The sequence below is a fragment of the Podarcis bocagei genome (assembly GCF_964188305.1).
Source record: "Podarcis bocagei genome assembly, chromosome: 1".
NCBI classification, from domain to species: domain Eukaryota; kingdom Metazoa; phylum Chordata; class Lepidosauria; order Squamata; family Lacertidae; genus Podarcis; species Podarcis bocagei.
Genome location: NC_138125.1, coordinates 9,868,506 through 9,893,767, shown reverse-complemented (window position 1 = coordinate 9,893,767; position 25,262 = coordinate 9,868,506). Strand labels below are relative to the sequence as shown.

The following is a 25,262-nucleotide window of genomic DNA, read 5'->3' as shown; positions in this document are numbered from 1 at the left end:
CGCACGGCGAAGTTCCTGAACCAGAGGCAGATACGTTGGGCGGAGTTCTTTGCTGACTTCGATTTCCGAATAGAGTACGTCCCAGGCGACACCAACATCATGGCGGATGCACTGTCCCGAAAACCGCAATACCTCGAAGAGGCGACGCCAGCGGCAGCCATGCACATCTTCGCGCCAACAGCGTGGGCGTGCGCTTCAGCCACAGTAGACCTGGAGGCGGTGCGGCGGGCGTTGCAGGACGACTCATTCGCGCAGGCGAAGATGGCCGAGGTGCACAAGGGCACGGCGAAGAGCGACGAGTTCCAGATACGGGACGGCTTGCTCTTACGTAAAGGGGCCATCTACGTGCCTGGAGATGAACTTCGCGCCAAGGTACTGCAGCAGTTGCACGACGCACCCACGGCCGGGCACTTTGGCACGGAAAAAACGGTGGAATTAGTCGCAAGGGACTTTTGGTGGCCCAGACTGAGAGGGGAAGTCGCGGACTACGTCGCGAGGTGTGACACCTGCCAGAGGGCCAAGCCGGTGCACAAACCACCGGCGGGACTGCTCGAACCGCTGCAAACGCCGTTTGAACCGTGGGAGAGGGTGGCCCTGGACTTTGTCACGGATCTACCCAGCTCGAGAGGCAAGACGGCTGTACTAGTGGTGGTGGACTTGTTCACCAAGATGGCACACTTCATACCGTGTGCGAAGGTGGCCACGGCAGAACAAACAGCCAAACTGTTCATAGATCACGTGTTCAAAGTGCACGGGCTGCCGCGGTCTATACTGTCCGACCGCGGTCGCCAGTTCATCTCGAATTTCTGGCAGAAGCTGATGGGCTTCCTGAACGTCAAAATCAACCTGACATCAGCGAGACACCCGCAGACCAACGGGCAAGCGGAGAGGGTCAATGCCATCATGCAGCAGTACCTGAGATGCTATGCCAATCAACAGCCTGCGACGTGGGTGGATTACCTGCCGCTCGCCGAGTTCGCCTACAACAACACGAAGCACGTGTCCACAGGGGTGACACCGTTCTTCGCCAACAATGGGAGGAATCCCAGAACCTTCCCGGGACTGGACAGAGTGGGGGAAGGGGAACCGCAGACGGCGGACGCTTTCGCGTCTGAGTTGCAGGAGGTCCACGATCAACTCCGACGGCAGCTGGAGCTAGCGAAGCACGCATACAAGGTGCAAGCGGACAAGCACAGGCGGGTTGGCGAAGAGATCCGAGTGGGAGACTGGGTCTGGTTGGCAGCCCACGCAGTGCCGACCAGATCGTTAGCCAAAAAGAAGTTGGGGCACAAGCAACTCGGTCCATACCAAGTCGAAGCGCAGATCAACCCAGTAGCTTTCAGGCTGGTGCTCCCGGAGGGTTCCAGGATGCATCCGGTGTTCCACAGGTCGGTGCTCACTCCCTACAGGACACCTCACAGGTTCCAGGAACCAGGAACAGCACCGAGTCCGTCTCAGGAGCGGTCGGAGGCGGGAAGATTGCCACAGCAGGACCCCATCAACGAAGTCACGGAGATTTTGGACTCCAGATGGGGGGAAGACGGAGTGGAATACCTCCTAGCCAGAGAGGGCACCCGGGCTAGTGCTAATAGCTGGGTGCCAGACTACGCTTTGGAGGAACCCCTGCTCAAGGACGAGTTTCATGCCCTTTTCCCACACAGACCCATGCCAGCAGGCTTCTTCGACGACTGGTTGTTCACGCCCACACTTTCCTCCAGCACGTTCCATGGCTTCGACTCGGACGGGGAGCCCGCACAGCGCACACATTCCCCAGAGGGGTCACCGGAGGGTTCGGCGTCCGATACCTCGTATTGGTGGGACGATCGGCCAGAGGAGCAGTGGCGCCGGAGGTGGCTGGAGATGCCAGGTCAAGCGACCGACGCAGAGACTGACATGGACGTGTGCGGGGAGGATCTCGGTTTCGAGCACGGCGGCACTGAAATGGAGGCGGAGCAGCTCACCGTTGACGAACGCGAGGAGGAAGACTCGGAGGTCTTCAGTTGGCGGCCAGCAACGAGGAGCGAACTGTATCCGGCATTCACTCCTGTGATGATGGAGCACCCTGCAACCACCCTTGAAAGTGGGGAGGGGGGAAGGGGGGGCTTCGAGGGGGGGATGGATGTCAGGGGTTCAGAAGCAGAGACGCAGAGAAGGGAGGAGACAGAGAGCGAGGGGGAGGAATACGAAGGAAAGATGAGTGGGGATGACGAACCGAGATCGCCGAGCTTATCCAGTGAGTCCGAGGATTCCCAGAAGGGAGCGCCAGCAGTCAGAGCAAGGGGGGAAAGCAGGGGGACACCCCAGGAAGAAGGGTCCAGAGAGGAATCAGAGAGCAGCAGTTGGAGATCGGGACCCACGTACCCAGACGGGAACAGCGGGGAGAAAGGGGACCAGACATCGGGTTCCGGAGGCTTTCAGAAGGAGGGAGGGCATGAGTCAGGAGTAGTCACGCCCACCTCGGGGAGCGACGAAACGATCAAGAGGAAGGTTGAGAGTTGGGCGCGCGCGCCAAGTTCAAATGTAGCGGAAGCTGGCGCAGTAAGCAGCCCAGAGAGTGAACCAGGTCCCAAAGCCCGCCGCAAGGAGGCGGAAGGGTCAGGGGGGTCCGCGTCAGAAGAGAGTAGGAAAAAGGAGACCCCGGGGGGCAGAAGGACCCAGAGACGGAGGGAAAGGCGCAGGAGGTGGAGCAAGGCTAGGGTATTAAGCTGGTGTGCTAGAGGCGGAGACTCAGACGGGTCTTCGCCGGTCTGACCTAGAAGAAGTAGGGCTGCATATTGCAGTTTGGAAATGGAAGCTGTAATCCAATAAAGACTCTTTTAACCTGAACGCTGGCTAACGTGGTCCTATGTGAGCTGGGACTGCGTGGCAGCCCTGACAGATGCGCTCTCCCAAGCCCACAGTCCCGGCATGGTCACACTCCTGTCTCAGCGACTTCAATGGCAGGAGTTCAGCCTACACTCGAGTAGGACCCTGGCAGAGACACATGCCCGACTGGCATGTTCCCTCCCTCCTGGTCAATTGTTCGGGAGCTTCATAAGCTTTCTTCTGCCTGAACATCACAGCGACCGATGCCAACTGACACCAGCACACTTAGGGATCCGCAGAGTTTGTGCATCATGCGTGACAGACCTCAGCAACTCCGCATTTTGGCTAATCTACTTTATTTACCTATAAACACACACGGAGCACTGCAACATGGCTCCCTCTTTCTCTAGCATCAGACAGCAAAGAGAATAGTCCCACGTCACGGAACACAGTGACGCAAACATCCTGTCTTCGTGACTTCCCACTCTGTGGAGTCAAAACATATCATGTCATGTGAAAGACAAAAATCCCATGACTGCAACCATGGAGCAGGAATTCTAACAGTTTGGTCACATCCATAGAATGGAAGGTGGCAGCATCCTCAAGGACGTGCTCTACGGGGAGCTGGCTTCAGGCACCAGGCCTGTTGGCAGACCAACTGTGTTACAAAGATGTCGGCAAACATGACATGAAGGCTGACAACAACAACCCCGCCGTGTGGGGAATCCCTTGCAGATGACCGCAGTGCCTGGAGACAGATGGTCAGGTTCTGCATCCACCGCAGTGACCGGAGGAGGAATGACCTCGGGGAGGAGCACAGAGAGAAGAAATGCCATGGTGCATCTGCAGCAGCCCAACCGGACGCCTTCATCTGCCTCAGCTGCAACAGAACATGTCTCTCCCGTATCGGTCTCTACAGCCACTGCAGGCACCGCAACCTTCCAACACCTCCATTGTCCTTCAAGACAGATGGATGCATATGCTCAAGAGCTGAACTGGCTGGGGACCATTCCTGTGCTTAGGAAAAGGCAACCAGCGGCTGACCAGGTAAGAGCCCTGCAGCCTCTGAGCCAACATGATCTACTAAGGGTGTGAACCCTGCTTCAATAATAATAATAATAATAATAATAATAATTTATTATTTATACCCCACCCATCTGGCTGGGCTTCCCCAGCCACTCTGGGCAGCTTCCAAAAATATATATATTAAAATACTGTAATACATCAAACATTAAAAGCTTCCCTAAACAGGGCTGCCTTCAGATGTCTTCTAAAATCTGGTAGTTGTTGTTCTCTTTGACATCTGGTGGGAGGGCGTTCCACAGGGAGGGTGCCACTACCAAGAAGGCCCTCTGCCTGGTTCCCTGTAACCTCCCTTCTCGCAGTGAGGGAACCGCCAGAAGGCCCTCGGTGCTGGACCTCAGTGTCCGGGCTGAACGATGGGGGTGGAGACGCTCCTTCAGGTATACAGGACCGAGGCCGTTTAGGGCTTTAAAGGTCAGCACCAACACTTTGAATTGTGCTCAGAAACGTACTGGGAGCCAAGCTTCCTCTTCCACAGTAGGCTCTGCGAGACTTGCTGTGCTCTGCCAGCCACGTCCAAGGCGCTTATGACCCAGAAGGGCTATTAAAACTGAACATGCCCAAACAAGGGAGGGTGAACATTAAAAGACTAAGCGGAATAAGGGAAGACTCAGGTGGTGCCAAGTGCTTAAGAGGAGCCTGCTAGGGCAGGTGAGAGGGCTGAGCTGGAGCAGAGGAAGGCGGCGAGGCGGGCAGAAGAATATTAGGAGTGGTGTAAACATTTTTCAGAGCAATAGAAGGAGACAAATTCAGATTGCAAGACAAGCCCAAAGAGCCTCTTCGGTGCTGGTTTTTCTAAAGCTGCAAAAGAAGAGGGGCTCATAGGAACCAGAATGAGTGCGGTGCCAACCTCATGCCTCCTCCTCTTCCTCCTCCCCAAAGCCACTGTATTACATGCCAGCTTTCAACTCAGCCGCCGATTCACACATGTTGAAGCCTGTGTGGAAAACTATAACCTGGAAACATTTGCAGCTATCAGCTGCAAACGTTGCAGGAATCTTGAGACACGAAGGGGGAAAAACTCATCACGACCCAAAATGTCCCTCTCTAGTCATTACTGACATTTATTAAGGACTGGAAGCTTCTTGTGGACTTTTTGCATGAAAGAGAAAATATAATATCTGGATTTGAAGATTGAAAAAATACTGGCTTGTGGAAAATAGAATAGTTGGATATCAGTTTGAATGAATACTTTGAGCAAGTTGCTATAGATAGAAAAGAAGTCTTTTCATCTTTTTCTCTTTTCTCTCTCTTTCCCCTCTCGTCTTTTCTTTTCTTTTCCCCTTCTCCTTTATCTTTGCTCCTGTTTCTTTTTAGATTAGATTTTTAAAACATTTCTTTTATTCTGGTGTATCATAAAAAGATACTTTGTACTGGGTATTTCCCCTCCTGGGCTGAGACAGCCTACGATTCGTAGCAGATCCGTATCTCCGGGCCTGGCAGGGCCATCTTTACCCAGGGGTGCAGGGCACCTGGGCGCCGAATTCTGGGGGGTGTCAGGCGCCAGCCGGTGAAGCCACCTAAGTTCTTAACTATCTACCTGTTATGAAATAATAAATAATTTTGATCAAGCTAGAAAAACAAAATACATATACAGTGGTACCTCGGGTTACAGACGCTTCAGGGTACAGACGCTTCAGGTTACAGACTCTGCTAACCCAGAAATAGTACCTCAGGTTAAGAACTTTGCTTCAGGATGAGAACAGAAATCGCACAGCAGTGGCACAGCGGCAGCGGGAGGCTCCATTAGCTAAAGTGGTACCTCAGGTTAAGAACAGTTTCAGGTTAAGAACGGATCTCCAGAACAAATTAAGTTCTTAACCCAAGGTACCACTATATACCTAGGTATTACTGAAATGTATACCTACTGTTTCACTACAGGACTTTCGACTTTGCGGGCTCATTTACCAAACACACGCCACGCCAGCGGCGCCGCTTGTCACTCAGAACAGCGGCGCTTGTCATTCACAACGGTGCAGTGGATGCGAAATTAACTCTTCCATCAAAATAATATGTTTCGTATTGTATTGAGCTGCTATGCGGCAGCTGCGGCAGCGGCACCTTTGACACGACTGATGTATCTCCTACTTAGGTGCCTAAATAATACTTATAAGTTTAAGTGTGGTGGTGTTGTACACTTAAGTATAAGTGCATTGTAAATAAATGAGCAAATAAAAAAGTTTGTTTAGTTTCCATCCCTTCTTTCGTAAACAAGAGATAAGGCGTAAGCATAATAAAAGTTAATTTGGTGGCTAAACCAAATTTGGGGGTTCTGGGCGGATCTTTGTACCCTGGTGGCACGTATGCTAAAGACAGTGATAGGGCCTGGTATGGAATTTCTTGAAATCAGGGTTATTTACTTCTGAGTAAACATGTATCAGATCGGACTGCTAAGTCAGCTCCCTCATTTGTACCCAAAGGGGATCGGAAGCAAGATTACTGTTGTCATTTTAAACAGAAAAGGTGACTGAATAAATTCAGGGGAAAGATTTCGCAAACACACTTCCTGCCTCTCATTTAATATCTTTTTCTTACGAACTGCCTTTCCCCGAGCAGAAAGAAACCCACAACTGTGTCCTATCTGCCCTTTATTACAAATCTTCGGCCTTAATAAAGATCCCACACACGACAACAACAACCGCCAGGATTATTATATAAGGCACCTTCTAAATGTCAGCAGCTGCAGCTCAGCCATCAAGTTTATGAACTTGTTGATAAAAAGCATGTCCTGTATTAAAAAAAGCTATAAAAGAAGAAGGAGAAGAGAATAAACCCCAAAGCCCTGAGATCAATGAGTGGGATCATGCCAGGTCGTATAATAAACTTTGCGAGGAAGGCAAGCTAGCTTGTAAACCTCAGTCGGGAGGAGATAACCATTGAAGGCAAGAGGTTAAGGCGAGATGTGAGCCCTGCCAACTCACAAAATGCAGGAACAAAACATGAGGAAACTTTTTGAATCTTTTTTAAAGCGTGCAAATCAAGGTCATAACTATAACCACCATTTCGCTGGTAGATTAATCTGCTAAAAGTTGGGTGGGTGGGAGCCCATTTTAGAATCTAGTATTGTAGAGTTGGAAGGGACCCCGGAAGCCATCTAGTCTAACCCCCCTGCAATGGTGGAATCTCAACTAGATCATCCAGGACAGATGGCCATCCAACCTCTGCTTTAAAACTTTCAAGGGAGGAGAGTCCTCCACCTCTCGAGGGAGACCGTTTCACTGTCGAACAGCTCTTGCCATCAGAAAGTTCTTCCTAACATTTACAGTAGTCAGAATCTCTTTCTTTGACATTTGAAGCCATTGGCTTCGGTCTTATCCTTCTTCAGCAGCAGAAAACAAGCTTGCTTCACTAAATCAACCCAGCCAGATGGGCAAGGTAATAATAATAATAATAATAATAATAATAATAATAATAATAATAATAATAATAATAAATTTACTTATACCCCGCCCTTCTTGCTGGGTTTCCTCAGCCACTCTGGGTGGCTTCCAACAGAATATTAAAATACAATAGTCTACTAAACATTAAAAGCTTCCCTAAACAGGGCTGTCTTCAGATGTCTTCTAAAAGTCTGGTACAGTGGTACCTTGGGATGCGAACGGGATCCATTCTGGAGCCCCATTCGCATTCTGAAGCGAACGCAACCCGCGCCCGCGCATCTGTGCGGGCTCGGGTTGCGTTTTGCCGCTTCCGCGCATGCGCTTGACGTCATTTTGACCGTCGGTGCATGCGCAAGCGGCGAAACGCTCCGTTACTTCCAGGTCGCTGCGGAGCGCAACCCAAAAATACTTAACTTGAAGTACATTTATCCCGAGGTATGACTGTAGTTGTTTTTCTCTTTGACATCTGGTGGGAGGGCGTTCCACAGGGTGGGTGCCACTACCGAGGAGGCCCTCTGCCTGGTTCCCTGTAGCTTCGCTTCTCGCAGTGAGGGAACCGCCAGAAGGCCCTCGGAGCTGGACCTCAGTGTCTGGGCAGAACGATGGGGGTGGAGACACTCCTTCAGGTATACTGGGCTGAGGCCGTTTAGAGCTTTAAAGGTAAGCACGTTCTTCTTCTTCTTACTACTGATACTACTACAAAAAGTTACAGGATTTCGGACATTTGGGATTGGAAACGATTCCTGCATTGCAGGGGGGTGGACTAGATGACCCTCAGGGTCCCTTCCAACTCTACAATTCCATAATCCTAGAAGCAGAATGTCTGCCCCAAAGACCACCATGAGCGCAAATCATGGATGCACAAGAAAAGGAAGTCTGGAGGGGTCCTAAGTAAATATACACCTGACCCTACAACGTCCCCACCCTGCCTCATTCACTCTCAGGCAATTCCACAACTGTTTTCCAAACCAAGACAATCAGCTACCTATCTCTCCTGCCTTCAGAATGGCTTAATATCCGGACGTGTGTTTGTTTCTGGGTGTCCATTAAACTGTAATATGAGGGCCCGTTTCTCCGCAAGATCAGCCTGCTGCCATCAGTTTCCCTTCGAATATTTATTGTGACACTTGGCGCCAGTGTGTGTGTTTGTGTCTGCATGTGCTGAAGGGCTCCTAGACATAAGATAATTTATTCCACCGTCTCTGGGAGAATACATTCGAGAGCAGGCAGAAGCCTGGGGATGCTCCGATCGGTGTAAACAGATCTCTTCGGAGGACTGACTGAATGTCAATGGCTGTCGCTCGTCGCTGTTTGAAACACGGTCTCGGTTGCGTAACCATTTGGCGTCTGCTCTCCTTCGGGCTTTGGCATCAAGCGCGAGAGGGGAAGTGAGAACGAGACGCGAGTGCTGTATTAACAGGACATTTCTTCCTTCCTTAAGCCTTGCCAGAGGCGGCCTGTGCCCGCAGCAACCAGCTTTTGCTTCCATATTTACAGGCAAAATGTTATGCTGGAGTGGGAGAGTTATTTATGCAATTTCCCTGGTAAAAACAGTCCAGAGTTTGGCTGATATGAGAGTGTTGCGGCGCCTGCCTGAGACGCAGAAGGGAGGAAGATTTGTATGGCCAACAACACTTTTCCAGTGAAAATGTGGGCATGCTTGCATTCCTGAAAGGCCCCGACTCTTGCACCTGATCTCTTGCCCCTCGCGGCTCCTCGTGGTCTTTTCTCTAAGGCTGTCTGTGTTGCATTCATCCAGTCTGCAAACATCTCTCATGTTTCTGTTTTTTCACTCAAATATACTAGTCTCAACTAGAGCCAGGGCCTTCTCAACACTGGCCCCAGCCTGGTGGGACGCTCTGCCTCATGAGACCAGGGCCCTGCGGGATCTGATTTCTTTCCTTTTTTTAAATAAATATTTATTAAAGTTTTCACAATATTACAAAACGAAAAAGAAAAAGGAAAAAAAATACAAAATAAAAAGCAGTTAAAAACAATTCCAACTTTTTGTCACTTATCTTTCATTTACTTATTTCCCAGACCTCCTCATACCTCCCTTTTTTGTATTCCAGTTCAATTTATTAGTTCAGCAATTCCTTTCCCTCCTTATTTTATCCTGATCTTTAATCTAGATATATTGTAGCATTAAATTTTTACCTGTTAATAATCCATTTATTTTTCATATTCCTTTATACCATTACAGCTAGAAACCACTTAACCTCAATCCGACATCATTCTAGCATTCATTAATTTTGCAATATTTCTGTAAATAGTCTTTGAATTTCTTCCAATCTTCTCTCACCGTCTCTTCCCCCTGGTCTCGAATTCTGCCAGTCATTTCTGCCAATTCCATGTAGTCAATCACTTTCATCTGCCATTCCTCCAAGGTGGGTAGATCTTGTGTTTTCCAATACTTTGCGATGAGTATTCTTGCTGCTGCTGTAGCATACATGAAAAAAGTTCTATCCTTCTTTTGCACCAATTGGCCAACAATGCCCAAGAGAAAGGCCTCTGGTTTCTTCAGGAAAGTGTATTTAAAACCTTTTTCAGTTCATTATATATCATTTCCCAGAAAGCCTTAATCTTTGGGCACGTCCACCAAAGGTGATAAAAAGTACCTTCAGTTTCTTTGCATTTCCAACACTTATTATCGGGCAAGTGATAAATTTTTGCAAGCTTGACTGGGGTCATGTACCACCTGTATATCATTTTCATAATATTCTCTCTTAAGGCATTACATGCCGTAAACTTTATACCTGTGGTCCATAACTGTTCCCAGTCAGCAAACATAATATTATGTCCAACATCCTGTGCCCATTTGATCATAACAGATTTCACCGTTTCATCCTGAGTGTTCCATTTCAACAGCAGGTTATACATTCTTGACAAATTCTTAGTTTTGGGTTCTAACAGTTCTGTTTCTAATTTTGACTTTTCCACCTGGAAACCAATTTTCTTATCCAAATTATATGTCTCCATTATCTGATAATAATGAAGCCAATCTCTCACTTTATTTTTTAATTTTTCAAAACTCTGCAATTTCAATTTATCTCCTTCTTGTTCCAAGATTTCAGAATAAGTCGGCCTCTCTTTTAGCAGGGAAATACTGATTCAAGTCCTTCCCCCCTCCTTCCCTGCCTCAGAAGAGGGGCTAGCACTGTTAGATGTTCAGATTATAGTCCTTCAAAACGTCCTTTAAGATTTCCGCTTACGAACTCATTGCTTAACTTCTTTACAAAAAACGGGAGGCAGACTTCCTTTTTATACCTCTCCGCGTTCAGTGCCAAATCTTTAAAGACAGTTCCTTTACTTGCCAAATAACCTACTCACAGGTCGTTGATCTTGGTGCCAAATTTCAAGGAAGAAGGCAGCGCTCTCCGGCAACGGCTTTGCGGCTTCACTCCACGGAAGAAGCAGACGACTCACAGCACAGCGCCACTTCCCCGCTCTGCTCCGGAGCCCAAAACCGAGCTCCTTAGCGGATTGGGGGGGCGCAAAGAGGTGCCTGCCGAGTCCCACGGCCACAGGCTTCACCCGCCTGTGGGTTTTAAGGGTTCCCACTGCGCCGTAGCGGTAAAAACCCGATTTTCCGCGGAGCAAATTCCCTCCGTTTTAGAGGGAGTCAGCGATTTTCCAATCGCGCCACCCCGGAAGCCCCCTGATTTCTTTCCGCAGGGCCTGTAAGACAGAGTTGTTCCGCCTGGCCTTTGGCTTGGAATCAACTTGATCCCCTCCCCCTCTTTCTTTTTTCCCTTTCTCCTTCTGTGTTGGAACTCCTATTTGGGGACTTCCCTGGCTTTTTTCTGGCCCACATAGAACCAGTCTGGATAGTTAGCCTTGGTAGACTTGACGTTTTCATCCCCCCAAAAGTTTTTGATTTGAGTTTCCATTGAAATGAGGCTGCATTTTAATGTTTTAATGTTGTATTTTAATCTTGTATTTTAAGATGTATTTCAATCACTTTGTTCTTATATCTGTTGTTAGCTGCCCTGAGCCCGGTCTTGGCTGGGGAGGGCAGGGTATAAATAACAACAACAACAACAACAACAACAACAACAACAACAACAACAACAACTCTAAAAACATCACTGTCCTTGAACAAAGATGGGCAACCTTCGGTCCAGGGACTAAATATGACTCTCCAGACCTCTCTGCCTGACACTGGGGACTTTCCGCAGGCCACACAGCCTTCTGAGTCATGCCTCTTACCACCCCTGATTCACACCCTCGCTGAATATTTGGGCCTGTCTAGGATCACAGAATCATCTAGTCCAGGGGTCAGCAAGGCTTACCATGCCTGGGCCAGTTCACTGCTGTGGAGCCCTCTCTGTGGGCCATATTATGGGTGTGTGTAAGCGCGCGCCTGTGATTTCCGACGTCTGTGTCTGCGCAGACGCAATTTTCGGCTTCTGCACAGACGCAATTTTTGGTGTCACCGAAGTGAGTCCCCACGCCGTGCTGCGCCAGTTTAGCACAGCGCGCAGGGATTCGCTGAGAAGGTAGCTTGGTTCAGGGGTGGCTTGTGGGCCGATAAAACGACCCCCATGGGCCGCTTGTGGCCCATGGGCCTTAGGTTGCCGACCCCTGATCTAGTCCGACCCCCTGCAATGCAGGAATCAAACCTCTGGTCTCCCATCCGATTTGAGACCCTGCTTGACCCTGTTTATTTTTGCAAACTCGCTGTGCAAACTCGCTGTGCCCTTGAATTCTGACAATGTTTATGATGCCCATGCAGGCCAAGGAATATGCCAGCCTTAAAAAGCTGTAAAAGTCTCCTCCTCTCCAGGGTTTGCCCCCAAAAACTGGAGACCATGCCTGCAGGAAGCCAACCTCTCCTCCGTCCTTTTCACGCCTCTTTTGGTTCTGCAAGACCAGGGGGAGTGGACCTTGTCGCAGCAGGAAAGGGAGACACCAGGACACCAGCAGGACTCGTCTCTGCCTCTTGGCCTCCCTCCTCTCCTGCTTCAGCTTCTGCCTCTGATTTTGGACTTCTCTCTGCCACTGATTCTCCCATATCACTAAGCCCTGTTACCTCTTCATCTTCCGACATTCCTCCTCCCAGACTTCTCCCTTTTCTCCCTCTGACCACTCACTCCAAGCCACCATTCCTCTGCGTCCAACCAGTCCGTGACAAGCATGATGAGTGGGGCCTTTGCCTACTAATAAGTGGACCCATGATACCCATGATCTTTTGAGACTACATTTCCCATCATCTCTGATCACTGGTCCTGCTAGCTAGGGATCATGGGTGTTGTAGGCCAAAAAACATCTGGAGGGTTGAGGTTGAGGAAGCCTGTACTAGAGTCAGCAACTGCTGAGGGAATGGAGGCCAGTCTAGCAGGGTGAAAGGGGGCACTGCCCCATCAACCTCCAACAGCCCCCAGCAAGCCCCTACCTGCCTGTCTTCTGAACTGCAACCAGACCAGAGGGCGGCCATGGCTACCCGCTTCCTTCTCCATGTCACACTTGTAAAACTCAGAAAGAAGATGGTGACACAGCCAGAATCAGCTTCATCTGCCTGCCACTGGCTCCACCTCCGGTTGGCTTTGTGCCCTGCCAGTCCTAATGGGCACCACCCAACACTGCACTGGTGCAGCTCACTACTTTGGTCTAGCTGGGTATGATGGGAGTGATAAATGCATCACCAGTATTTAAGAACTTGGGTAATTCGCAGCACCACCTCCTTAGAGCTCTGCTTCTGTCTCTGTTGATTTATAGTCGGCCATGACAGGTCAGGAAGAGCCACCTCTGCCCTTTTGGTTTCCAGACGCTCACCAGCTCTGAAGATTGCCATCAACTTCTTCTTCTTCTTTGGGGATCACTTGTAGCTGAGTAAGATTGTCTTCCATAAACACAGTCTTAACAGTGAGTCCGTAAGTGACCGTGGAGGCCAGTTCTGGACCCCACATGTCCACAGTGGGGACATAGGTTTCCGGGCAGGAGTTGATCACGGTGTGGATTTGACAAGCATGTCTTCCTCTTAACGTGTTTCTCCCTTTCGTCCTGAGTTTGAGCGTCTTCAAAGCCCACAACACCTTTGGTAAAGGCTGTTCTCCAACTGGAGCGCTTGCAGGCCAGTGTTTCCCAGTTGTCGGTGTTTATACTACATTTTCTTAGATTTTTCTTGAGACATCTTTAAACCTCTCTTATTGACCACCAGCATTACGCTTTCCATTTTTAAGTAATAGAGTGGTTGCTTTGGAAGACGATAATGAGGCATCCACACAACATGACCAGTTCAACGAAGTTGATGTTGAAGAATCATCGCTTTGTCACTGGCGAGCTTTGCTTCTTCCAGTACACTGGCATTAGTTCACCTGTCTTCCCAAATTATGTGTAAAATTTTTTTGGAGACACCATTGATGGAATCTTTTGAGGAGTTGGAGATGGCGTTTATAAGTGATCCATGTTTCACAAGAGTACAGTAAGGTTGGTAGGACAATAGCTTCAAGAAAAAAGCTGGCAGCAGGTGTTGGGCTGTGAGCCAGTAAAAGGGTGAATTGGGGAGGGTGTTTGATTTCCCCACATACTGCTATATGGCTGAAAAAATGGCACCTACTGACATTTCCCTGTGAGGCTGCTGTTATTGATTTTATTATTCTCAAAAGAGAAGGAGGCATAGAATCGTAGAATTGGAAGGAGCCACAAGGGTCATCTAGCCCAACCCCCAGCAATGCAGGAATCTTTTGCCCAACGTGGGGCTCAAACCCACAACCCTGAGATTAAGAGTCCCGTGCTTTACTGATTGTGCTGTCCCAGGTTTATTCATTGGGGGGGGGGGTTTAATGCTGTGAACAGACCTGTCATCATTAGTTGAAGGGCAGGGTATAAATGGAATTTATTCATTTAATTTAATTAGCAGCAGCAGCAGCAGCAACAACAAATTATTGCATGGTGTTCTTGCTCACCTGTAAATGATGCCTCCTTCGTGGAGGAACATGAGGGCCGAAATTATTTCTGCAGCGTAAAACCGGGCTCGGGCTTCGTCGAACCGACGGGATTTCTGGATGTGAAACATCAGGTCCCCTCCATTCACAAATTCCATGACGAAGAAGAGGCGGTCCTAACAGAAGACAGCGAGACACCATGCTCAACGGGAGCCCGTTTGGTAACTCTGGCAATGCACTGAGGCACCACGTCACACGCAGCCTGAAATTTCACACGCTGCTTTGATTAAATTCATTTTAAATAATCATTAAGTGTTGGAAGTGCTGAATGCTTGAGGAGCATCGGCAAAGCCCCTATGGGCTGCTCTCAGACGCTCCCCCAGTCCAGCGCCAGATTTAGGTTTGATGAGGCCCTAAGCTAATGAAGGTAATGGGGCCCTTGATATGCCCAGCTGTCCTTTGTCAACAACAAATTGTCGCAGTTTTGTTGTTGTTGAATATATGCTATATGGTAATTTATGAACCTAATAGGTATCTAAAACCAGTGATATTTTAGGGAGCAGGCTAGGCCCATTACTTACCTCATTGGAGCCTACACAACACAAAACACTGTTGCTGTATGTAGGTTTTAATTTATTTGTTTTTTATCTTATATTTTAGAAATGAACATCCAGTGGGTTTTTCCATTAAATTTTTTAGGGGGCCCCAAGAGAGTGGGGCCCTAAGCTATAGCTTGTTTAGCTTATACGTAAATCCGGCACTGCCTCAGTCTAGTAAGAGCTACTCTTGCTTATTATCTTGCAGAGGAAAACGAAAGCCAGCCAGGCAAGGATCTTTTATCTCATGGCCGGCGCCTGAGCGCACCAGAAGGGAATTCAAATGCGATGAGCGTTCCCACACCCTGAGAGTGATGTCCTCTGCTAGTTCAAACACAAAGAGCCAAAGTTAGGCCTCAAGACCAACCACCTAAAAATTCACCGCAGATACTTGAAATCACCACGTGACTAAGTTTTATCTCAGGTATGTGCACACAGCAGCGGTCCGATTACAGTCCTTTCTACCCACAATGGGCTTCCTAAGAAGGTTACAACTACATTGCAATTTGTGCAATGTTTTAAACTTGTGCATGAAGAAGGGTACAACATTTGTAGGGTGGTGGGAGCCTCTGTGGAAGCACTTTCACCCCATTCAACCCAACCACACCTTTCTTTTCCAAAGTGGAGCTTCTGCACATTTGCACAAAGCAGTGGCTGTGCGCAGCACGGATTGGCTAGCTCCTGTGATATAACCAAGGCTGTGTATGCAACCATACACTTAAACCAAACTGAAGTTTACCCTTCCCAAAGCTACCATTTCCAGCATCCTTAACAAACTACAGTTCCCAAGATTCTTGTACTTTAGATGCATGGTGTGTACACAGCCCAAGAAACCTTATCCTCACCCCAGCCTCTGGAGCAATTTTGCATTTATGAAAGTTTTCCATTAAAAAAACAATGAGGGAGAAAGTCACAAATGAACGAATGTTCACACGACACTCTAAGGTTCCCTCCAGGCTGCCAGTATTTTGCAGGAGGGACAGGAAGAACAGAGGAACATGCTCCATCTTCCTTAGTATTGTCTACACTGACTGGCAGTGACTCTCTAGGCTTCAGGCAGGAACTCAGCTACATTAGTAAAGAAATGGCAATTTGAATGAGCTATAAACATGCAACACCAGATGGCGCCAGAGGGCAGAAAATTTTAAAACTCGATTTTTTCATAGAGATTTTTTTCTTTTGTTAAAATGATCTAATTTCTTACTTATTTCCACCCCTCCCCCATGTTTAGATCCACCCCAGGAGTCTCTCCCAGGCTGGCTGAAGGGAGGCTGGGTGTTGGCTTCAGGGCTGCACTACTATGGGTGGAAAGCCCCTCTTGATATGGCCATGCTGTAAGATCTGGGCTGGATCTACACAGATACAAAAAAACGCTCTGAAAAAAAACTTCATATATATGCGCAATTTGTCACTGAGCTCTACAGTGCCATCTGTTGTCACATTTTTATAACGCACTTATAACGTTATAATTGAGGCTGTGCAGCTGAGTCCCTGGACTCTCTCCATGCAGACTCTCTCTCCAAGGTGTAAATAGGTGAATAAACCACATTTCTTAAAGGAACGGCAGTCTCCGCCACGTCTCAGTTCTCCAGAGGAACACAGACCCTGGGTGAGTGCCTGGAACCCCCTGGGATAGATAGATATCTTTATTGTCATTGTCCCATACAGAACAATGAAATTGTTCTTGCTACCAATCTTGCTACCACTCGGCAGAGAGTGAGGGGTCGGCACCCAACTTTTGTAACCGTATTATCCGGGGCGGAAGCTGGCAGTACTAAGAAGTGGCAGAGAAAAGCTGGCGTCGACAGGAAGCTGTGTGGCATCAAAAGGCCATGCAATTGGACATGGGGACCAGATATGAGAGAGAGAGAGAGAGAGAGAGAGAGAGAGAGAGAGAGAGAGAGAGAGAGACCCCATTGCACAATGCTCTAGGCTGGAAGCCAGCCGAACAAAAAGGCTGCAGAGAAATTTTTTTACTGTAAATGAGCGAAAGGCTTGCTATAAAAACGAGAAACATTTAGGAGGCTCCTAGGTACTCAGAAATTAACCAGCAGCATATCTCTTTTTTCTTGTATCCAAAAATGCAAGAAGGGCTTTTACACTTGCCAGAAGCTCGGCTCTGCCCTCGCCAGTCTTGGAAGGATCCTTTAAAAAAGTCCCATATGACCAGAGAATTTGCACCTGTCCATTGGGGGATATAGAAAGCCCCGAAGACATATTTTTTAGATGTCCCTTTTATGATGAGGCACATAGAGAAACCACTGACCCCTTGCTGGTGAGGCTTGCTGACCTCCCAGTAAAGCAAAAATTCGCTCTTCTCCATCCCCTGATTCAATCTAGTTTGTTAAGAAAATTCCCAAACTTGGATCCACAGGTCACTCTGGGTCATTTCTCTAAGTTAGTCTATCTTAAAGTTTTTATGTGTTTATATGCCTTATCACATTTTTAAACTTAAAATCCATTCTTGTATATTGTTTTAAATGTTTGTTTTGCTATTGGGATTGTAGTTCCATTTGTGTTTCACAAGCTGGCCTCTGACTGTAATAAATTTCATGTTCATGTGCTCAGAAATTGATCTAGTTGAATTCTCAAAGGTGAGGCTGGTAGCTCAGTGGACGCTGCCATGCACAAATTCTTGGGTTCAGTCCCAAGAGCCTCCTGCAAAAAAAGGGAAAGGGCTTTTCATTGGCCACCGCTGGCGAGGATGCCACCCACATCACTTTCACCTGCCCCTTTGGCAGGAGGAAGGAGGAGCTCCGAGCCAGAATTGTGACTCTGGCATCCCGCCACAACTGGCAACCAACCAGCGGGAGGCTGGCGCAGCAACCCCTCTGCCCAATCCAACCCACCCCTGCCTGGTGCAAAGGGACTTTGAGTTGCTCTGCAAGAAGCACATAATCTTTTTAAAAGATAAAATGGAAAAAGAAATCATTGTTGCAAGCAGAGACCTGTGTAAGTGTGTTTGTTTGTATGTGTGTGTGTGTGTGTGAGAGAGAGAGAGGGGGGGGGGACTGGGAATGGTTCCATAATGAATCATAATGAATATTATTATTGTATCAACAACGACGGTCAGGAGGCTGTTTCTGTGACCCTATCTTTCCTGGCAATTCATTTTGGGTTATTTTTCTACTCTGCTGCTGGTGACGTGGCAGCTGGTTCTATGTCAAGCAGGAAAGCATTTGTGTGACTCAAATGAGGGAGAGGAGAGGAAATAATAATAATAATAATAATAATAATAATAATAATAATAATAATAATAATAATAATAATTTATTTGTACCCCGCCCATCTGTCTTTCCTCAGCCACTCTGGGCGGCTCACAATAGAATATTAAAAACAGGATAAGATACCAAACATTAAAAACTTCCATAAAAACAGGGGGGGGGGAGGAAAGGAAACATTAAAAGCTTCCTGAAACAGGAAAGGAAAACGAGGCAAGGGGGATGTTTTCAGACCTGGCATCAAGAGTTGGTACAACTGGACATGTACTGAGGGCCTATACTTTAGGAGGGGGTCACTGATGAGGAGAGACATCACCTTGCCAACAAAGGTCCGTATAGTTAAAGCTATGGTTTTCCCAATGATGTATGGAACTGAAAGCTGGACTATAAAGAAGGCTGATCGCCGAAGAATTGATGCTTTTGAATTATGGTGCTGGAGGAGACTCTTGAGAGTCCCATGGACTGCAAGAAGATGAAACCTATCCATTCTGAAGGAAATCAGCCCTGAGTGCTCACTGGAAGGACAGATCCTGAAGCTGAGGCTCCAATACTTTGGCCACCTCATGAGAAGAGAAGACTCCCTGGAAAAGACCCTGATACTGGGAAAGATGGAGGGCACAAGGAGAAGGGGATGACAGAGGACGAGATGGTTGGACAGTGTTCTCGAAGCTACCAGCATGAGTTTGACCAAACTGCGGGAGGCAGTGGAAGACAGGAGTGCCTGGCGTGCTCTGGTCCACGGGGTCACGAAGAGTCGGACACGACTAAACAACTAAACAACAACAATAACATTATAGCCTAGAGGTGGCAGTGCCAGGGTCTCTCCTATGCAAAGCCCATAAGGAGGAGAAGGAAAAGCTGTTTGCATTTGCTGAGATCTTGGCCTTCCAGTTCACTACAGTGGTACCTCGGGTTAAGTACTTAAACGACTAAACAACAACAATACTTTAGGAGGGGGTCACTGATAAGATCCCCCAGTACTTGCTGCAGGGAGGAGGTGGACTCATTTGGGTGGGGGCCCAGATGGGTTGTCTTGCCCAAAGACCGCCCTGGAATCAACACCGGAAGTTTTGAAAACAGCCTTGCTCACCGTGAGCAACAACCGCGGCTGTGTACACACCACACATTTAAATCACATGGTTTTCCCCCCAAAGAATCCTGGGGGGGAGGTTTGTTAAGGGCGCTGGGGGTCGTGGCTGTGTGAGCGGCAAACTGCATCTCCCAGGACTCTTTGGGGCACAAGACATTTTGGCACCTGAGGCGAACCACAAAATGGCGGCTCACCCCACCCCACCCTCCTCCGCCCCGGCCAGGGAAGAAGGGGCGAGCGAGGAGCTAAATCGGGAACAGTGGCAGCAACAGTGAGTGATGCATTCCTTGGATCTGCTGCCCATGTGCATCCTGCCACCTGAGGAGGTCGCCTCACCTTGCCTCATGGGTGGGCCGGCCCTGGGGGGGTTGAGTTGTGTGCTTTAAAGGTATGGCATGGAGGCAGCCGGTTTCCTTGGCAGGCATTGTGGGGAACCTATGAAAAGAGGAAGATCAGCCTCTCAAAAGCTGAGTCGCTCCCAGGGAAAACTAGTAATCCCGTTTTATTGAAATGCTTGTGAGGAAAGTTAATGCCGAGGGACTCACAAGCCTGTCCTTTGGCAAGAATGCGGACTGTGGTTGTGAGGTCCCAACGAGGCAGCTGCTGCCTCGTTTCCTCAGCTAACCTTTCCTGGGATTTTTTTTTTTAAAGGGTCACGTGACTGGCTGCATTTTTCACTTGCGACGCCTGCCACCTAGTGCTCACTCTCAGGAAAACACAGCCAGTTCCTTGCAAAGTCAGAAACTGTATTGCAATCAAGACAAGTAAATTCATCTCCAGAGCTGTCAGCTTTTTGCAGAAAGAATCATAGAACTGTAGAATTGCAAGGCAGGAATCTTCTTTGACCCAACGTGGGACTTGAACTCACAACCCTGAGATTAAGAGTCTCATTGAAATATACTCAGAGTCGAGAGTGGATTTCATGCTCTTTATTCAGCTCACAGTGGTGAGGAGGAATGGAAGTTCCCCAGAATGTCTGCTTTATATGCATTATTTACACAATGGGCCCCACGTGATTGGCTAATTCCGGGATTCTCCTGTAGGCCAATCAGGTTGCAGATTCACTTCCACCTGGAGCTGGATTGGGTGGCTCCTGTAGACGAATCAGACTGTTGCATTCTGGATCCTATTGCTCTAGGACCAATCAGACTGCTGCATTCTGGATCCTATTGCTCTAGGACCAATCAGACTGCTGCATTCTGAATCCTATTGTTCTAGGACCAATCAGTCTGCTGCATTCTGGATCCTATTGTTCTAGGACCAATCAGACTGCTGCATTCTGGATCCTATTGTTCTAGTACCAATCAGACTGCTGCATTCTGGATCCTATTGTTCTAGTACCAATCAGACTGCTGCATTCTGGATCCTATTGTTCTAGTACCAATCAGACTGCTGCATTCTGAATCCTATTGTTCTAGGATCAATCAGACTGCTGCATTTTGGATCCTATTCAACTCAGTACATAACACTCATGTTCCACCAACTGAGCTATCCCAGCAGGATCCTCTCTATACTATACATTTAGGAAGCGAAGATCTCTGTGTTCCTAATGCTGATTTTGCTGTGGAGGTTGAGAAGAATACTTACAGGTGTCTGAAAGCAGCAGTAGAGCTGGGTTAGGAATGGATGATTCCTGGCCAGGGTCAAAATCCGCTTTTCCGTCAGAGTGCATTCCACATCGTCGTCTTGCAGAATCACATCCTTCTTCAGCACTTTTATGGCATAAAGGAATCCCGTCTGTTTTGTTTTAGCCAGCATCACCTAACCAGGCAGAAAGAAATGTTTTTAGTTTGCGGGGAAAGGAGATACGAGTTTATAAAACGATGGATGTTGTGGGGGAACTGGGTAGAGGGGCTTTTTATGCTAGAATTTGAGCTCATTTTGTGCTGGGCAGGAGATTCTGATTTCTTCTGCTTTTCTCCCACCTTAAAAAAATAAATAAATCTATGGGCGCAAATAGAAATAGGTTAATTAAATAAGTAGTGATGCAAAGAGGAATGGTTTTAAATTGTTGTTTTTTATATATTGAGTTTTGTACACTGCTTAGATATATTTATTCAAAGTTAACTGGGTTGCAAATGTCCTTAAATAAGTAAGTACGCAAAGGTGGAACCAAATGGCCGGGAAATTGGGTGCAACCCAGTTTTCCTTCCCCTCTACACGCAATTCCTGTGGAAATGAAATGGAAGTTGCACAGAAGAAACTGAGGAGCAAGTTCTGCCCATACTCCAGGTGTCGACGAGGAACTCTTACCTTTCCAAAACTGCCCTTTCCCAGAACTCTAATGAACAGCAAATCCTCAATTTTCAGCTTGCTTGCCGAGACTTCAGCCACTTCGTTGCCATCTTTTCCACTCTCTTTTTTCTGTCGCCTCAGCGTTGACCTGGAGACCAGTTTCTGGGAGGGGGAGAGAGAAGGCAGCAAGCCATTGCTTACTTTATTTTATTTTTGCAAGGAAGCGCCATAGCTGACGTATTCACACCCTCATGATGTTTGCATTTTTTTCTCCATAACAATGAGGGACAGAAACTTGCTCCGTCTGATCGAGTAAGCTAATAGCAACTGCATAGCTGTCAACGTTTCCCTTTTTTAAAAAGGGAAATTCCCTTATTCCGAATAGGATTCCTCGCAAGAAAAGGGAAAAGTTGACAGCTATGAGCAACTGTGGGGACTGTTTTGAGGCTTTGCGGTTGAGGCGGGCTGAATACCCACCCTCAACTTTTGTGGAAACACTTCTCCCTCACAAAGATGCTGTATTTGGTGACATTTGGGGGAGGCACATTCTTAGAATTTTCAGGGGTGAAATTAATACGAAAGGTGGCCAAAAATTTCCCTCTTTGTTTGCTCTTTAACTCCTCCAAAAGAAAACCTTGCTGCCACTTCAGGCAAAGGGGGCACCCATATCTCTCCCCCTGCCACAAAAAAATACTTCTAAAAACAAGGCTCTGCGGTGGGATTATCAAGCCTGCCATTATATATTTTAGTGTGGCATTGTTTTAAAGTGTTGTTGTGTTGTATGATTTTTTTAAAAAATAAATATATTTATTTGGTTTTTCAGATTAAAATTTTACAGTCACATATCCATCATACAACATAAAAAGAAGATTCCAAGGAATCTCTTGGACTTCACTCTTCCCCTTTGTGGGTCCTATTATTAATTATTTCCTCCTGCATCTATCTTTTATGATGATCCAAATATTTTATATCTCCATTGTGTCCAAAATTCACCATTAAACTATATGTGTTATTCCAATCCTACTAACGATTTTAGCTGTTTACAATGGTCTTTAAGATAAGTTATAAATTTTCCCCATTCCTTATTAACATTTTGGTCTTCCTGATTTCTGATTCTTCCGGACATTTTAGCCATTTCGGCAAAGTCCATCAACTTGATCTGCCCTTCTTCTCTGCTAGGGACTTTATCCTCTTTCCATCTCTGGGCCAATAACACCCACACAGCATACATAAATAGTCTTTTCTGCTCCCTTGGGATATATTGTGTTGTATGGAAGTGAGAGCTGGACCATAAAGAAGACTGATTGCCTAAGAATGGATGCTTTTGAATTCTGGTGCTGGAGGAGACTCTTGAGAGTCCCATGGACTGCAAGAAGATCCAACCTATCCATTCTGAAGGAAATCAGCCCTGAGTGCTCACTGGAAGGACAGGTCCTGAAGCTGAGGCTCCAAGACTTTGGCCACCTCATGAGAAGAGAAGACCCTCTGGAAAAGACCCTGATGTTGGGAAAGATGGAGGGCACAAGGAGAAGGGGACGACAGAGGATGAGATGGTTGGATAATGTTCTCAAAGCTACCAGCATGAGTTTGACCAAACTGCGGGAGGCAGTGGAAGACAGGAGTGCCTGGTGTGCTCTGGTCCATGGGGTCACAAAGAGTCGGACACGACTAAACGACTAAATAACAACATGATTCTAATTGTGTTTCACTAGCTGTTTTGAACACCGCCTAGGTGTTGCCATCAGCCTCTGCCATCCTGGTGCCTTGAAGGAGTTTTGGACTCTGGCTCCCATCATCTTGACATGCTGGCTTAGGCTATTGGGAACTGAATCCCAAGGACACATTTGGAGCCACACGTCCCCCACCCCTTGTGCTAGAGGATGGGGCAGCTCTTTAGCAAAAGCAGCCCAACGAGTGACTGTTCATCTGGCCTGTGCGCTCCTCTGTGCTGCGGGATTCGATTTGAGCTCCTGACGTGGAGAAGAGGGGAGGGCCAGAAAGAAGGGATAAACAAAGTGTCAGGGAACTGACATCAGAGCGAGAGGCGAAGGGGAGGCTCACAGATTATGCTGACGAAGGACCCAGCAGCAGGGGGAGAAACGGCTCAGTGGAGGGGGAAGCTAATCAGCGCAACACCAGGGATAAAGGGGGGCAGACGGGGGAAGTGGAGCGAGGGCTCCAGGACTCTTCACTGGACATCAGTGAGGAGAGCACAGTTCCTCCGCTACCCACGCCTTCCCTGCGCAGAAGACTCCCGCGCAGTGAGAGGAGGAGGAGACTGGGTGTCAAACAACTTTTATGTTGGAAGAGGTTCAAGAAACGCCCACTGACGGATTCTGCCAGCGACTGAGGCAGCCGCGATGAGCAAGGGCTGTGCAGTCAGAAAGGTTCAACAAGGCAAATTAGCCTAGAGAGGCACCAGTTTACGCACGAGTAACTCATAGCCATTACACAAAGCCTTACCCCATTTGGAGAAATGTTTCCTGGTTGCAAGCCCATACACGCCAGCGTCTTGGCCAGCTCTGCAGCGTTCACGCCGCAGTTCGGTGCTACGTTGGCTTCGCAACGAATATGTGCATTCATTTTGCATACTGAAAGAGGGACAAAGAAAGAAATGGGACAAAGAGTGAGCGGGGGCAGAATCAATGCACTGAGCAATGCACAAGGTAATATTTCCATAAACCTGATTTAGAATGGCAGAAGGGCAATGGCATCTGCCTGGCTGTTTATTTATGTTATGTTATTTCTTAAAGGTAAAGGGACCCCTGACCATTAGGTCCAGTCGTGACCGACTCTGGGGTTGCGGCGCTCATCTCGCTTTATTGGCCGAAGGAGCCAGCGTACAGCTTCTGGGTCGTGTGACCAGCATGACTAAGCCGCTTCTGGCAAACCAGAGCAGCACACGGAAACGCCGTTTACTTTCCCGCCGGAGGGGTACCTATTTATCTACTTGCACTTTGTTGTGCTTTCGAACTGCTAGGTTGGTAGAAGCTGGGACCGAGCAACGGGAGCTCACCCCGTCGCAGGGATTCAAACCGCCGACCTTCTAATCGGCAAGTCCTTGGCTCTGTGGTTTAACCCACAGCACCACCCACATCCCTATGTTATTTCTTAAATTCGTATTCGCCCGAAGATCTTGGGGCAGTTCGCAGCATAAAAATACAAGATGAAAACATAAAATACACAATAAAAACAAGAACAGGAGCAAAACAAACCAATACCATCCCCCCAAAAAGCACATTTGGAAGGCTATAGGATGTTAATTAGCCAAAGGCCTGGCTGAAGACTTCTCATTGTCAGCCAGTTATGAGAACCTAAAGCTGTAGTTAGAAGCTGTAGAGGCAACAAGGCTTAGTGAGCGTGGAGAATCTCTCCATGGAGGAGCAGGTCAATTCTGTGTCCAGGGCAGCTGTTTATCAGCTCCATCTGGTACACAGGCTGAGACCCTACCTGCCCACGGACTGTCTCGCCAGAGTGGTGCATGCTCTGGTTATCTCCCACTTGGACCACTGAAATGCATTCTATGTGGGGCTACCTTTGAAGGTGACCCAGAAACTACAATTAATCCAGAATGTGGCAGCTAGACTGGTGACTGGGAGCAGCCGCCGAGACCACTGGTCTTGAAAGACCTACACTGGCTCCCAGTATGTTTCCGAGCACAATTTAAAGTGTTGGTGCTGACCTTTAAAGCCCTAAACAGCCTCAGTCCAGTATACCTGAAGGAGTGTCTCCACCCCCATTGTTCCGCCTGGACACTGAGGTTCAGCTCCGAGGGCCTTCTGGCAGTTCCCTCGCTGCAAGAAGCCAAGTTACAGGCAACCAGGCAGAGGGCCTTCTCGGTAGTGGCACCCGCCCTGAGGAACGCCCTCCCACCAGATGTCAAAGAGAACAACAACTACCAGACTTTTAGAAGACATCAGGGAAGCTTTTAATGTTTAATAGACTATTGTATATTAACATTCTGT

The 25,262-nt window shown here is 47.9% G+C and overlaps 1 protein-coding gene across 1 annotated transcript in view; it reads right to left on the bottom strand.

Moving 5' to 3' along the window:
• Positions 1 to 25,262, bottom strand: part of PRKCH (protein kinase C eta) — a 121,333-nt gene that overhangs the window by 36,943 nt on the left and 59,128 nt on the right. The window contains exons 7-10 of the mRNA XM_081192480.1: positions 23,761 to 23,888; positions 21,316 to 21,459; positions 20,650 to 20,823; positions 14,177 to 14,331 (exon numbers count right to left, since the gene is read on the bottom strand). Of these exons, the coding sequence (XP_081048606.1) occupies positions 14,177 to 14,331; positions 20,650 to 20,823; positions 21,316 to 21,459; positions 23,761 to 23,888 (601 nt within the window). The remainder of the gene's footprint in view (positions 1 to 14,176; positions 14,332 to 20,649; positions 20,824 to 21,315; positions 21,460 to 23,760; positions 23,889 to 25,262) is intronic.